Source organism: Protopterus annectens, chromosome 10.part0, assembly GCF_019279795.1.
Source record: "Protopterus annectens isolate FY-2018-M chromosome 10.part0, PAN1.0, whole genome shotgun sequence".
In the NCBI taxonomy this organism is placed as follows: domain Eukaryota; kingdom Metazoa; phylum Chordata; order Ceratodontiformes; family Protopteridae; genus Protopterus; species Protopterus annectens.
In genome coordinates, this window is record NC_056744.1 from 355,377,950 (window position 1) to 355,394,870 (window position 16,921).

The 16,921-nt window shown below is 44.4% G+C and overlaps 1 protein-coding gene across 3 annotated transcripts in view; it reads right to left on the minus strand.

Annotated features, from left to right (window-relative positions):
* Positions 1–16,921, minus strand: part of RASAL2 (RAS protein activator like 2) — a 1,712,944-nt gene that overhangs the window by 116,013 nt on the left and 1,580,010 nt on the right. For all 3 annotated transcript variants that reach the window (XM_044085261.1, XM_044085259.1, XM_044085262.1), the window contains exon 14: positions 6,215–7,064. In XM_044085261.1, the coding sequence (XP_043941196.1) occupies positions 6,215–7,064 (850 nt within the window). The remainder of the gene's footprint in view (positions 1–6,214; positions 7,065–16,921) is intronic.

Here is a 16,921-nt window from a genome sequence, read left to right on the forward strand (position 1 = left end):
CTCTGTCTTTGTGAAAAATCAGACAAGGGGGTTTTACAGACAGTGCTTGTAACTCTGACACCCTTCTGGCAGATGTGATAGCCACCAGAAACAAAGTCTTCCAAGACAATAATTTCAAAGATGATGAATGAGAAGACCCAAAGGGCGGAGACATCGACTTGGAAAGCACAAAATTCAAATCCCATGAAGCAATGGGTTCTTGAAATGGGGGTCTTAAAGTGGCGCCTTTGAGGAAGGTTTTGCATAGCCTATGTGAGATCAGATTAGAATTTTGTATACCTAAATGGAAATTAGAAATTGCTGCCAACTGAACCCTGATAGTGGCAGCCACAGATCCCTGGTGGAAAAGCTCAGACAGGAATTCCAAAACCACCGGAATGGAGGTGGTATAATGGTCAACATTCTTTTCCTCAACCCAGATAGAGAATCTCCTCCATTTACTGGAATACAGTTTCCTAGTGGAGGGTTTATGAGAGGACATTAGGATATGAGTCACAGAGGGGGAGAAGTCGTGAAGCCTGACTAGGGATGGAACTGGAGCAGCCAAGCTATCAAATTGAGGGTGTGTAACATGGGATGAAGCAAGCCTGACATGTGTGTCAAGAGATCTGGCACTGGATCCAGAATCCAAGGATCGTCTAGGAGAAGAGACCCGAGAAAGGGGAACCAAACCTGACGAGGCCAGTAAGGAGCAATGAGGATCAGTTTGCTTCCCAGCTGTTTCACTTTCTGAATAATCTTGGGAATGAGAGGAAAGGGAGGAAAGGCATACATGAGACCCAGGGGCCAAGAGATCCCAGCAAGGCTGTCCCCATCTGCGGAAAATCTGTTCTGCTATTTCCTGTTTCAGAGACCACTCGTGAGGCATCAAGACTGCCTGGCTGAGCTTGTCGGCTATCACGTTGGTTGTCCCTGGAATGCGTGCTGCCACCAGAAAACGCTGGGAAGATATCGCCCATATCCAAACCCAAATGGCCTCTTGACAAAGTGGGTATGATCTAGTTCTGCCTTGTTTGTTGATATACCACACTACCGACATGTTGTCTGACTGTATCGCAATCGTCCCAAGAGGCAAAAGGTTGTGAAGTGCTTGCAACACCAGTAGCACTGGCCTCATCTCTAGAACACTGATATGCAGGTGAGCCTTGTGATCTTGCCATATGCCTTGGACAGTCCTGCCTAGATAATGCCCACCCCACCCTATCTGTGAGGCATCTGTAGTCACAGTGGCAATGGGTTGGCGGGGGACAAATGAAGTGCCCATGGTTAACTGGTTGGGTTGAGTCCACCAAATGAGGTCCTTCTTGCAAGAATCTGTGACCAATATGTGATGAGATAATGGTAGGTGCTGAAAGGACCACTAGGATGACAGCAGCCACTGAAGAACCCGCATGTGTAGTCTGACTAGCGGCACTACAAGTATGGTGGAAGCCATGGTCCCTGAAAGCTTCAGAATAGTCTTGGCCTTGACTTTCCATAGAGGGAGAAGTTGAATTTGAAGAACCAGATTCTGTGCCCTTTCTATTGCAGACAAGCCAACATGTCTACTGTGTCTGTCTCTGTGCCTATAAAATTCATGAATTGAGAGGGAAATAAGGCAGATTTTTCCCAGTTGATAGAAATCCCCAACTGGGCACAAAGTTGAATGATAGCATCCCTGGTCTGAAGAAGTAGATGCCTGGTGGGGGCAGTCAGGAGCCAGTCCAGATACAGAAACACCTGGAATCCTCGACATCTCAGGTGAGCTGTCACTATTGCCATACACTTGGTGAACACCCTGGGGGCTGTGGTGAAACCAAAGGCCAGAGCACGAAACTGGTAATGACTGGCCCCCAGCCGGAAACGTAGATGACTCCACGACGCCCTGTCCATTTTTATGTGACAGTAAGCGTCTTGAAGGTCTATTGAGCACATCCAAGTGTCTTTCCCTAGTAACGGGAGAATAGACTGCAATCTCACCATCCAGAACTTGTCCTTCTTTACTGATTCGTTCAATCTGCTGAGGTCCAAGATGGGCCTCCAGTCCCCTGTACATTTTGGCACTAAAAAGAATCTGGAGTAAGTTCCGGATCCTATTTGGTCAGCTGGGACAGTTTGGATGACTCTTTTTGCCAGCAACTTGTTGACCTCCGCAGTTGCCTGATCCCTGTGACTGGGTGGAACATCTGGGATCCTCTTGGGAACATAGGGTGGCAGAGAAAAGGGTATGACATAACCTCTGGTAATAATTCTTTGTACCCATTTGTCTTGAGTGCTACTTAGCCAGGCTTCTGGATACAAAGAAATGCGACCCCCGACCGGCTCCAGAGAAGCACAGTCAGGGCCCCACATAAGGAGCGCTGGTAAAGCTGGCCCCAAAATGAATCGCGGCCTCCCTGTTTTTTTGGTCCACCCCTGCCTCTAGGGAGATGTCTACCATTTCCTCCTCCTCCTCCACCCTGTGCATCTGGGAAAAACCTCTGGGACTTCTTGGACCACATTTTACCACCTCTCTGACCCATAGGGTATGGTCTAGAGGGGACAGTAAAACATACTCCTATGGCACAGAGTGTTTTTCCTTCTTGTTCGCACCGGGTGAATGTGTCCTTTACCTTGGGTCCAAACAATGAAGAACCGAAGGGGGCGTTGGTAAAGGCAGACTTGAATGGTTCCGCAAAATTACACAAATGCATCCAGGAATGATGTCTTAGGGAAATTCCTGAACCCGCTGCTCTACTTACTCCATTGGCTGCATACGAGATAAGTCTCATGGACAAGTTGACAACAGAGTTCAAGGTGGACAACTGGGCAGACACCTTGTCAGGTACTCCCTCAGTACATGTACCTTATAGAGAATCTCCTAACTCCTTAAGGAGATTTCTCTGAAGCCTTGTGAAGTGTGTAAGGTATTTCAGCGATCTAAGAGTAAATGCCGCTGATGAGAAGATACGCTTCCCGTACCTGTCCATCATTTGAGATTCCATATTCAGCGGATGAACAGAAGAAGAAGTTTCTTAGTGGCCGCCGCCGCCACCACCATGGCATCTACGGGAACACCTTTAGACAAAAATTCCTTTTCCTTGGGCTCAGAAAGAAACTTACTTGGTCTCCAGGGGACTGGCTCCATGGCATCAGGAGTATCCCACACCTTCCGACTAACTAGCTCCATCAGTTCGTCGGAAGGTGGAGACACCCAAGAGGCTGAAGTTTGAGACCCGAAAACCTTCAGGTACACTGACTCCTCATCAGAAGGGGTGACAGTGGGCCAGCTGCACCTCTGCTTAAGGATTTCCATGATGCCTACGAAGGAGACATCATCAGAGGATGGACTTGGGGGACCCTTCTGACTCCTCGAGGTCAATGTCTGAGGTAAGAGACTCATCCTGGGAATCTACATGCTTCCTCTTGCATGTTCTCTTCTGTGGGGACTCCTTGGAAGGATATTCCGGGGAGGTTTCGAAAGAGTGTGGCCACCAGCCGGTGGCTCCTGAGGCTGCAAGTCTCTGCTGTCCAGAGAGAGAGTAGGAGCTGAGACAGAAGTAGGTGCCCTAGGGGGAGAGCGTCGTTACCCCTGGTAGAAGCCGATGATCTGGACAGCACGCTCCTCATCATCTCGAATGCTGACCTCCTTGGCTCCAAGGAGACTGAGGATGCCATCGGTTCCAGAGCCCTCGGCTCCAAGAGAGACGTAGGATTCGAGCTCACCCTCGCCGACGCACTGAGAGGAAGCCTCGGAACTGAAGAGTTTCGGTTCCAAGCATCCCAGTCACGGCCGACCGGGAAGCTTCAGCTCTTAGACACCACGGACGGCACCGAGAGTGCCGGAGCGGAACTCTGCCACGAAACAACCTCAGGGGGAGCTGGAAGCAAGGATTCCACCAGCGGCATCAAACACTCTGGCTCCGAAAACCCAGCATGGCTCGAAGAAGGAATCACCGAAAGTGGCCCCAGAACTGACTGGGTCGGAGCCAACAATTTAGGTAAGGCAGATGACTTCAGACGTCTCAGCACTACCCTCTCCACATCTTCTTCAGATAAACTCCTGGAAGACCTGGAGGACAGAGTAGGAGAACGGGATCTCTGCAGCATGGGTGACTTTAATGTAGGGGACACCGGTAAAGGGTCCGTAGACCAGCTCCATTGAATACCCTCAGTGGTCGGCTCCAAACTAGTTGGTGCTGACCCTGTAACCACAGTAGTAACACTCTTGATTGGCTCCGAACTCAGTGGGGCCGATGAGACAGTAAGTTTGTCAGACTTAGTAATTTTAAGAGGCGGCTCCGAGACACCAGCTGGCGCCGGGGAGGGCCTCTTAGAGGATTTAAACTTTTCCTTTTTAGATCCCTGAGATCTTGCAGAGGAGGAAGAGCTAGCCAGATCTTCCTCAAAAGAAGGCTTTAGGAGACCTTTTAGAATTAGCTTATTTTTTTCTTTCTTGCAACACCCTAGCACTAAAAGAGTGGCAACATAAGCAAGTTTCCTGTAAGTGGATGGCACCAAGACAGTAAACACTGCGTTTACTCCATTATGGATATCTTCTGTGAGCATTTTATGCATTTTTTAAAGCCAGATGGCTTATGGTCCTTGCCTTCCTTAGACATCTCACAGAAATGAACTCACACACACACACACACACACACACAAGAAAGTGGGAGGACTAGGTCTTCTAACTTAAATGGGCCTAGCCCTACAGAAACCGGTAAAGAAACACCACAAGGACTAGGTTCTCTAACTTAAACAGGCCTAGCCCAGTTAGGAAAGAAAGGGAAACTAGGTCCTCTAACTAAAACGGACTTAGTAGGTACAGAAACAAGTAGAGAGACTTGCACACAAAACAGAACAGGAATACAGTTCTAAATTGTGGAAAACACAAAGAACAAGGTCAACAGAATCTCGTTCTGTCTGCAACACTAATAACAAAAAAAAAATCAGCAAGCGGAAAGCTATGCAAAAAGTTATTACTTATAGTATTTAAACAGGCACACACACACACACACAGCCTAAACTAAGCGCAAAAGACGCTTACAACTACTAATATCAAAAGTATGAAAAGAGTAATATATATATATATATATATATATATATATATATATATATATATATATATATATATCAACAAGTGGAAACTGGCACACAGGATACCAAGTACTATAAGCCCAACAGCCAACTGTACTCAAATAATTGCACACGAAAGGCACTCTAATAAATGCTAACTATTCTAACTGCAAACACTATGCTAAATATAGCTATACAGTGCTATATAACACTATCAAAATATGAAAATAGAAGATTTATCCAAAAATTTTAAACAAAATTTGTAACATTTAGCCACGGCCAAGAAGCAGCACATCCGAACTCATCGACGCTGCAAACAAGATCTGGGGATTGTACTGGTGCACCATGGGATACCTACCTAGCCACGAGCCAAAGACTTCGAGCTTGTAAATAGGCCGACACAGCTCCGATCCCATCATTAAGAATGAAGGTGAGATAGGACTACAGAACATGACATTTAATGGACCTCCAAAACAATAAATAAATAACATTCACCATAACATTTCACTTCTACAATTCGACTAGTATCTACCTGGAGTTTGTTCCAAGTGGTTTAGTCTTGACAAGACTGTAGTTAATGTTTACATATGAGAACGGAAGGAAGGGGTTATAATGTACATCAGCATGTTTTGAAGAAAATTAGCAGAAACTGTGAAATAGTTAAAAAGGCAATTAGTGGACAAAAGGGTCCTTAACTGTAATCAGAATACTTATTTGTATGAACCTATCCCTCACTTGCAGATTTGCTAATATCAGCTGGGCAGGTTCTCACATGAGCTCATACTGTCTAGGTGTAACACAGCCACAGTGCAATCAAAGGGCTTTGCTCCTCTATTGGAAAAGTTACTTGTGCATGACAATGGAGGTGTACTGAAACCAGGAACCCCAAAACAGCTAGCTGGGTCATCAACAAATACAGTCTGAAAAAAAACAGAAAAATGGGTCTGGGTTTTGCAGTTTTAACTTTGGCACGTTATATGCAACACTTTCTGACTAACAGAAACCTTTGCAGACTGTGATATGTTAACACCATATACTGTGCAAGAAGCAAATCAAAGCAGAAGGAACCAAGGCGCACATGAACCAGGACAATGTGAGATTACAGAAAAAGGAAACCAAAACAAGTGAACTTAAAACCCACTGCAGACTGCTATGCCCAGCCTGATATTTAAAAGCTTACCTGTGACGGTGTCTGCCTGTGATTGGCTCTTGCTTTTGGAACAGGACTTTCTCTGGAGGATGATGACTGTTGCCGTGACTGACTCCCATTCTGTAGTGAATCAGCTGCTGCCATTGCAGAAATGCCAGATAAGCTACCCGTACTTCGCAGTGAGGCACTATGTGGTAAGGACTGTGGTGCTCTGGTCCTGGCATTCAGTCCTGCCTGATCTGTTCGTCGAATCTGAGCTTGCCCAGTACTGTTCTGCCGTGGAAGTGCCACTGGTAGTGGCTTATCTGGCAGCGTGTGCCTTCTATAGCAGTCCTCACTCTGTGTGCTACGTTTTGTGAAGTCCTCCATGCTGCTGTTACTAGGTCCACTTAACTTGAATTCCTCACTGTTACTCTGACTGCGAGAGCTGGCTGTACTGAGATTCTCCGAACTGGAGTCCACAGATTGTTTGGTTACCATTGGGGGGTTACTGAGTTGATACATAGGGTTCTGGAAGGACAATGGCTGAAGGTTGCCAGGTTGATAAAGGGCAGGGTGAAGAGGTCGTCTCACCTGAGGTGCACTCTGAGGAGTGTTCTGCGTCTCCCTGAGTTGTCTAATGTTGGCCACTTGACTCACAGATAAATGGCTCCCTGTGAGGCGCACAGGCATTTCATTCAGAACAGACTGTTCCGTCTGCGTCACATGGGAGTCCTGAAGGTCTATTAGTGAGACACTGCGGCCATTTGGAAGCAGTGATTCCCTCTCATCCTTGTCAGAGTAGTTCATACTGTGAGCAGATGCCTGTGGACCCAATAATGAAGAATTGCTCTTGAAAGTCACCATCTCCAGGTTTGGTGAACTCACTGCTTGCATTTCACTGCATAATATAAGAAGGAAAAAACAAATCAGGTGAGAGAAACTGATTAACAGTCAAAATATATACTGGTCTGTATTAAATTGTTTACTACCTTGGTTAATTTTACAACATCAGGTGATTTAAGACCCTGTACTAAGGTGATGACATCATCCATGGCAGTGTGCTAAGCTGATGACATCATCCTTTATTACTTTATGTGTAATCTTTTTCTGGTTAGTAAATGAGAACTTTCTTTCATGACAACTGCTGTAATGCATTTCAAACAAGACAAACAATATAAAATCAACTCACAACTAAAAAAAAACGGCATCTAAATGTTAGAAGAGCTAATAAACTATCTGCACTACATGTCATGCACTGATCCTGTTGCTCTTTACCCCACTTAGCTTTGTTCTAGTCATGGCTGACTATTACCCCTATACTGTTGTATGGTATTATATCCCAAGCATTCCCTGCTGTGTCACATGCCTCAGAATTATTTCCATTACTGAAAAGTCCCATGGTGTGGCAGACCCACTTGCTATAGTCTCAAAATTTCCTGACAGACTGTCAAAATATGTCTGAGAAGGAGGTGGAACAACAATCACATCACAGAAAGCACAGTGTGTGTGTGATGGGCGCAGCACTTTAACATCAGACCAGAAACACCGCCATCTATTCCCAACCCACTAAGTGGGTGGATCACTGTAACATCAGACCAGAAACACTGCCATCTATTCCCAACCCACTAACTGGGTGGAGCAGTGTAACATCAGACCAGAAACACTGCCATCTATTCCCAACCCACTAAGTGGGTGGAGCACTGTAACATCAGACCAGAAACACTGCCATCTATTCCCAACCCACTAAGTGGGTGGAGCATTGTAACATCAGACCAGAAACACTGCCATCTATTCCCAACCCACTAAGTGGGTGGAGCACTGTAACATCAGACCAGAAATACTGCCATCTACTCCCAACCCATTAAGTACAACTTAAGCTACAGTATCCTCATCCCCATCAAGCTTACTGGTCTGTATGTGGACAATGACCCCTCTCTGTATTCCTGTTATCCACTTGATCCACTGGTTTTCCTTTCCTCCATCCATCCTAGACACTGTTCTAACAAGTCAAATAAAAGTGTAAATGCTTAAAATGTTCTCTAACAGACCAGCATCTATGGTGACATAGAGAAACAAAAAACCCTGACCACAGCCCATGTGACCAGAGTTTGATTAATGGCTCAGGCACCTGAGAGAGCTGGCAGGGAAGCATCCTAAGGTGGAAGGGAAGGATCTGGCCTCACACTGCTACAAACCTTCAGAGGAGAGAAGAAGATGCAAATGTGTGGCCTGGGATGGGTGTTTGGCTCACTATGCCACTGCTTGGCAGTAACCTTGTATGATGGGCTTTTGACTCACTAAGCCACTGCTTGGCGGTAAACATGTATGATGGCTGTTTGGCTCTTTAAGCTACTGCTTGGTGGTAACCATGCAAGATGGGTGATTGGCTCACTAACCCACTGCTTGGCGGTAACCTTGCATGATGGGTGTTTGGCTCACTAAGCCACTGCTTGGCGGTAACAATGTATGATGGATGTTTGGCTCACTAAGCCACTGCTTGGCGGTAACCTTGCATGATGGATGTTTGGCTTGCTAAGCTAGTACCTTGTGGTATCCTTCTATACCTATGTCAAGAAGCACACACTCACAATGGGGAGGTGCTGTGGACCTCCTTGGTGACAAAGATAGCATGCCTCTCTGTCCAGGGGCAGAGTTAGGATCACTACAAACTTTCTCATTACTGGAGTGCTGGTGAGGGTACAAAGACCCCCCATGACTACATGATGGTGCCCTGTGGACAGCTTTCAGACTGACATTGGGTGAAAATCCCAGTGTTGGGGGAACAAACGGGCTACATCTAATTGGAGCAAATTTAACAGTTAGCAAATGCAAACAGTATATATAAAAAAATGCTGTCTCACAGAAGGCCCATACATTTAAGACTCAGCAGAGCACTTTCCCTGAAAGGCATCTCCGCAAGGAAAACTGTACTACCAGTTCAGTGCTGGACAGAATGTCTGAAGGAACAAAGACACTGCTTGTTGACGAACATTATTCCAATATCTATGCTTACAAAAAGGGAGCATTCCTCAGTTATTTTCTGCTACATACAAAACTGTGTGATAACCTTTAAAGAACTTGTGTCTCTCGCTGAAGGTTATTTGTAATGAGTCTCTTATATAGAGGATGGAAACTTAAAAAAAAAAAAAAAAAAAAAAGTGGATGCAAAGATGAGGCAGCCAGAAAGACCCTTGCAAAATACAGACTTATATGTATAAAATATTTAGAAAATTTAAGGCATCAACTTAAAGCCACTGTGGTGAACCCTAGTATTTAAATAGTATCTATGCATCTCTCATGATGACTTGTGAGAGATATGTTTGTAAATATTCAGTAGCCCTACTTCTGTTTTGCCACAGTCTTTGTCAATGAATTATCTAAACAACTGCTTCAAGACTTCTGCTTTGTTATTTCCATCTGCATTTGGTGTCCTCACCAATGGGGTAGATCATCATCTAATTTTGTAAGGTCAAATAACAGTGTCCACTTACAACATGCTGAAAGGTATAAAGTAACCCCAGAATACGTATCTATCCAATAGAGTCTGGCTTTCTAGTTTTACACCACTAATGACATGTAACATTGCACATTTTTGACACATGCTGATATTTTTTTATGTATTTTTCAAATGTAACTTAAAAATGGCACTGTGGTGCAGGAATTAGTGTTACCGGCTCCAAGCAAGAAATCCTCTGCCCTGTTTCACAGATGAGATGTATTATGTGCAGAGTCTACATATCCTTCTGGTGTTAGTGTTTTCTCCTGCTTCTACAGACATACAGAAGGTAAAATGCCATTCTCCAACTTGCCTGTCGGTATGTATGCACTGGCTGTGACCGTGAGTATGTGCGGGTGTTCATTCTGTGACAGGTTGGTACCCTGTCCAGAATGGGTTTGATGCCTTATGCCCACTGGTTGGTGGAATACATACCAGCTTACTCAGAATGCTCTGAAAGGATAAAGCAGTTATCAGATAATGAACGATCCCCCCTATAATGTACAGAAGGACAAGGCTCTATTTGACCTTACCAGTCAATCAGTAAAACTGTTCACTGTACCTATCCAGGCATGTCCAAAGGGCAGTTTCAGGTGTACTCTCCAGTCCAAGTGGTGAATCTGGGCATTTTGAGGCAATGTTACAACTGCCTCATGTACACAGACAACCCTCTCCTCCTACCACCAAACACTAATACATGCGAGAGATGCAATTATACAGCCAAACTGGAGGCTAAACTCTCTCAACCCAAGACTGGATCAGACAGTCAAGAGGAGAAGGGAAATACTTGCATCACACCACCAATCTCACACAGACCCATTAAACCAGCACTGGCAAAAAACATACATAAATACATGAAAACATACTCTGAGGCTCTAAATAAAAATCTGCAAAACCAACAGAGACCTCCAAAGCAAACATCCAAGCAACCTCCACCTTCCAACACAAACCATGAAACACATACTTCACAAAACCAGTGTGCCACACAATTACAGCCCTTAGGGCAGAATAACATACCCAACACACTAGTAATAGGTGACTCTATAGTCAGGCACACTGACGTCCCACTCACTAGGCTGAATAAGGAGAAGGTTACTGTTAGCTGCCTGTCGAGTGCCAGGATCTGCCACATAACGCAAGCACTCAGGTCACTCCAGAACAAGTACAAATACGACTCTGTCATTGTTCATGTTGGTGTGAATGACCTGAGCCGTACCTCCCTGGACTACATGAAAAGAGACATGGAAGAGCTCTCTGATAATGTAGCCCAGGCCGGTATGACCCTGAGTAGCATCCTGCCCTCACCAAGAATGATACCACGGTATAAAGAAAAAATTATCAATTTCAACAATTGGATAAGTTTCTGGTGTCATTCAAAGGGGATCCGGTGTCTGTCCACCTGGGATGACATGCTCAACAAGCCACACTGCTTTGCTAGAGACGGCTTGCACCTGTCACCCTTAGGCTTTCAAATACTGGCCAAGGCTCTTGCCACCCCCATAGTGCCTTTTTTAGGCAAGGCTCAAAAGACAAACCCACCACTGTAAATAGCACAAGTAACAAAAAACTGAGGGTAATGCTACTCAATGCCAGAAGTCTAAACCTCAAAATGCACACACTCGAGGCACTCCTCAGTATGGAGAAAATCGATATATGCGCAGTAACAGAAAAATGCAGTTGTGTACACTTACCATAAATGTTGATGTTCGAGTGTATTCACTGTTGCAGTCATTACATTTGGGTTATCCTGCTGGCAGTTTGCCCTCAGTCAGCCTGAATTCCAAAGTCTTGGGTCCTGCGCCAGTTGCTGTCACCTCTTCCCTGACGTCAGGGGTATAAAAGATGCAGCCGACGCCATTTTATTTAGTTTTTCTTGCCCCAGATGTCAGGTGCCCCCAAAAGGGTTGGCTAAAATTAGGTAAATAAAACATACATGCACCAAAATAAGTTTTACCTTCCTCTGTAAGCAAATACACCATTTAGGATGTATAGATTAGAGAAGTAAAGATAAGTTCCAGCAAAAATATGGGGGATGGTGGGTGGGTAACCTGGACTGCAACAGTGAATACACTCGAACAACTACATTTATGGTAAGTGTACACAACTGTACTATGTTCTTCATGTTTCACTGCTGCAGTCATTACATTTGGGTTGAGTCCCAAAGATATGGTTGGGGGGGCTGGAGCTAAACAGCATTAGGAACGGCTATGAGGCCCTGCAGAACTGCAGTGGCAAAGCCTGCCCTGGATTTAGTGTAAAGTGGCAGATTGTAATGTTTTGTAAAGGTATGCACTGAACTCCAAGTAGCAGCCTCCAAAATGTCTTTGGTTGGTATTCCCCTGAGAAAGGCTGCAGAAGTGGCTGCAGCTCTGGTTGAATGTGGCCTAATGCCCTTAGGCACTGGTTTGCTATGTTGTGAGTAGCAGAAACGAATGCAGTGACCTATCCACTTTGAAATAATCTGCTTGGAGATAGCCTTTCCTTGTGATGCGGTGGCATATGCCACTAGTAATTGCTCTGTCTTTCTGAAAACTTTAGTTTTGTCCAAGTAGAATCTAAGTTGTCTGTGTACGTCCAAAGAATGCAGAATTTTCTCCCCCTTGTTCTGTGGATTTGGATAAAAAGTTGGCAAATGAATTGTTTGGTTAAGGGCTACACTGGATACCACCTTAGGCATAAATGTAGGGTTTGTTCTCAGAGAGACCCTGTCTGGATAGAAAATGATAAAGGGTTCCACAGCCATGAGAGCCTGTAGCTCTGAGACTCGTCTTGCAGAAGTTATTGCTAGGAGCAGAGCTGTTTTCCAAGATAAGAATTTTATGTCCGCAGTAGCAAATGGCTCAAAAGGAGGTAGGGTGAGTTTTTCCTAGACATAATTGAGGTCCCATGCAGGTATTGGCGTTCTCCTTGGAGGCCTTACGTTTTTGGCTCCTCTGAGGTACTGCCTTAATAAAGGATGAGAAAAGAGTGGTGGTTCTGTATTGTAATGAGCCAAAATGGCAGAGGCATGGATTTTAACTGATGAAAAAGATAGGCTTTTGTCCAGCATCTCAGTTAAGTACTGTAAAATCTGAGGAATATTTGGTACAGCTGTGTCAGTTCCTTGAGCTTGGTTCCAAGCACAAAATCTCTTCCATTTCCCAGCATAGGATTTTCTAGTACTAGGCCTTCTGGCTTCCAAAATGACATCCATCACAGCTTTACTGAGTGGTGTGGTTTGTATGGCTACATTATCTGCCATGCTGCCAGGTTTAGGATCCTGAGTTGGCTGTGCAGAATCTGATTGTTTTGTTGGGACAATAGATGAGGTATTTGAGGTAAGGTCCAGGCTGGGCATTGGGACAAGTTCCTTAAGATCGGATACCAGTACTGGTGTGGCCAGTCTGGGACAATCAGAATAATTTTTGGTTTCTCCTGCCTGACCTTTAGGAGTACCTTGGGGAGGAGAGGTAGTGGAGGAAAGGCATGTACTGATAGGTTTGCCCAGATGAAAGATAAGGCGTCCACTTTCCAAGCTTGTCTGTGAGAAGTCCTTGTGCAGAATCTTTTTAGTTGATAGTTGTGAGGGGAGGCAAATAGGTCTATGTCCGGGCGTCCCCATTCCTTTGTTATCATGCTGAAGACTTGTGGATCCAGATGCCACTCGTGGGGATCCATGAGGTTTCTGCATAGTTCGTCTGCCAGAGTATTTTCCTTTCCTGGCAGGAATTGTGCCTGCAGATGAACTTGGTTAAGTCAATGCTGTGTTCCATAAAGCCATGGCCAGTCTGCATAGGGGGTAAGAATGAGTTCCCCCTTGCTTGTTTATGTACGACATGACCGTGGTGTTGTCTGTCTTTACCAGTAGTTGTCTCGGATGAAGTAGGTCCTTGAAGGCTGTCAGGGCATTTTGAACAGCTAGCATCTCTTTGTGATCAATATGTAGATGCTTTTGGTTTGTGGACCAGGTACCCTAAATGCCTCTGCCTGCCATGTGTGCCCCCCAGGCATAATCTGATGCATCCGTTGTTAGGCTCTGACTGGCTGGGGGTAATGAGAATGGCTGCCCCTTGTTTTGCTGACAAGCCTTTGCCCACCATCGAAATTCCTGTTGCAGGCAGGGTATTAGAATAATCATTGTTTCCAGACTGTGGCAATACTGTGTCCAGACACTTTTTAGGTACCACTGAATTTTCCTCATATGCAGTCTTGCATATGGAATTAGTAAGATGCAGGATGCCATGAAGCCCAAAGCCTGCACAATTTTTCTTGCAGATAATTGGGCCTTTACTGCCATTTCCTTGAAATAGGTAGTCAGTTGCCTTTGTTTGTCTGGAGTGAGATAAGCCATCTGGGCAGTTGTATTTAAGCTTGCACCCAGGAATATTATCTCTTGAGAGGGTACTAGGTTTGATTTCTTTTTGCTGACTGTGTACCCTAGGCATGTTAAAAGTCTTATCACAAACGTCAGATGCTGTAGTAGAATATCCTTGTTCTCTGCTTGAATGAGGCAGTCGTCCAAGTAAGGATATATCTGAATTCCTCTTTGTCTGCAGTAAGCAATTACTGGTGTCAGGCACTTTGTGAAGACCCTGGGCGCAGTAGATAAGCCAAAGGGCAGTGCAGAGAATTGGTAATGCTTTGAGCCAGCCTTGAATCTGAGGTATCTTCTGCATGATTGTCTGATGGACATACAGGTATGCCTCATTTAGGTCTAAAGTCACGAGCCAAGCCTTGCTGCCCAGCATGGGCAGAAGCTGCTGTAAGGTCAACATCTTGAATTTTGGTATATCCAGGAAAGTGCTCAGAATAGACAGGTCCAGTATTGGTCTCCATGCTTTGTCCTTTCTGGGTACCAAGAACAGTCTTGAGTAAAATACTTGTCCCTGCTCTTGCTGTGGCACTTGTTGAATTGCCCTCATATCCATGAGAGCTGTGACTTGTTTTTGAGCCTCTGACCATTGATTTTTTGGCAGGTCTGGCCAACCGTTTGCTCTTGGCAGGGTATGAAAATGAAACTTGTAGCCTTGTGACACTATGTCTAGAACCCATTTGTCAAGGGTTATAATGTGCCAATTTTGAGAAAAAAGTGCTAGTTTTCCCCCTAAGGGTGCTGCCAGAAGATAAGTGCTTGGTGCAGGCAGGGGGAAGTCATTGGGACTGTTTCCTGTATGTTTGTGATTTGTCTTCTCCACCTTTGGAGGTAGAGGCACTCCACTGCTTAGACCTGTAGGAAACTTGCGGCTGTGAGCTGCCTCTAGGGTGTCTGGATCTGCCAATTTGAGGTCTGTCTGAAACTGGAAAGGACCAATTCTTTGTAGGCCAGTGTCTGCTAAATCTAGGTGGCTGTACCTGTAAGAAATCCTTGACCGTTTGCATAGATTTAGCTTTGTCCTCCATTTTCTTTAACACCTCTTCTGCCTTAACACCAAACAAGGTATCATGTTGTAAAGGAAAAAACACAAAAGGCAAGTGTAATCCAAAGAAAGGAATGAATGAGTATAAAAGACAGGATGTTAGAGTTGTTTTTTGTCTGATGAAGTTGGGGTACTGACCCCTTCGAAAGCGCTCATTAAATTGGAACATTAACGTTTTAATTGCCTGCTGAGTTACTTTTCTTTGGATTACACTTGCCTTTCGTGTTTTTTTTTTCACTAGTTTATTCTGCCAGTTTAGTACGCGTGTTTGTAGTTAAATGGCAAGTGACGTAGGAGGTAACTCACAGTCTCTGTTTTCACAGCAAGATGGCAACGCTTTGACTGCTACAAAGGTTCCCTCGGAGGCGAATGCCATAGGGAACCTTACAGCCTTGGTAAACCTTTTATTGAGTCGAGTAGAAAATTTGACCGAGAGGATGGACGAGATGAGAGGAGCAAATAACAACCAAAGCAACCTGCGAATAGGTCCGCAACAAGCTGATTCAACTGAGATGAATGAACCAGAGAGGCTACACCTGGTAACATCTAATAGAAGTGGTAGCCATACACAAGGTGAAGCAAGTAACAGTTCGGGGTCTCCATATCGGCCGAATAACCGCCACAATAATCTAGAGCAAACGACGGGACCTAACACAATACCTACTATGGCTAATTTTTTAAGTCACAGGAATTTTTTTAGAAATGAAGCACCTGGCGAGGCGGAACAAGAACAGAATTCAAGGGCAATTTCAATTAGTACCTTACTTAATGACTTTGACCACAAACTTTTTAAATGTCGCAAACTGCAGCTAGAAATGGCATATTTGCAGGAATGCATTGATAAGAAGATTATCCCTAGGGGGTTGCGCCAGTGGCGGTACCCTCTAGGGTTAGTGGAGAACTCAGTTTTCCACCGAGAACTATTATCTTTATTTGATAAACAAGGCTTTGAATTTTTGCAATCACTCATTAATTTTTACAATTCTGAGATTAACAATTTAAAAACTAAACTTGAAATACTGGAACACTCTATTAGTGCAGATAGTGAGTTTCCTAGATATAGGTATGAATACGCTAGGATCTTTTCCAGTATTAAGGCCACCCTAACAAAGCTTTTAGCTACTAAGAAGAAATTAGTAGAGATCTAAACAAATATGCCAACAATAAAGCATACCCTTCACCTCCAAGGATATCACATATTTTATTTAGCCCCTATGGGGTACCCAATAATAAGAATGAAGACAACACTGAAGAAATAAACCAAACAGTAGGAAATGAAACCATACAGGCACAGCCATTACGCCGTAGCGAAAGAATTATGAACAATAATGCCCAAAATAACAGAGCTCAACAACATAATGAGACATTTAATGGTGAAGCAAATAACACAAATAACCAGCAGGATTTTCAGAGAGGTCGCAATGGACGATACAACAACCTAAATGGCAACCGCAATCAGGGTCAGAGGAGGAACCGTTGGAATCAGTGAAGGAGATGACAGGAATCTCCCAGGAAGGACCACAGATCCTTATAAGTTCCGAAAGAGACTTTAAAATATTTAATTACACAATTTTGACTATAGAACAAGATATGGTGGACTTTTTTGTTAAAGGACTGCCCTTTGTCCCAGATAGAAGGGCTGACGTGGTTTGGACTATTGTGGACTTAAAACTGTACGTAAGTTAAATCTTACTTCCCTAATGGGAACAAATTCTTCACTTACTAATACTTTAAGAGTAACTAGTGTTTTTAACCCTCCCCTACATGCAACCCTAAGCATATTCGAGAAATTGTGTGAAATGGATTTAAGAGCAATATTAAGTGAATCACACAATAGACAAGGAATAAAAACTAATATTACGA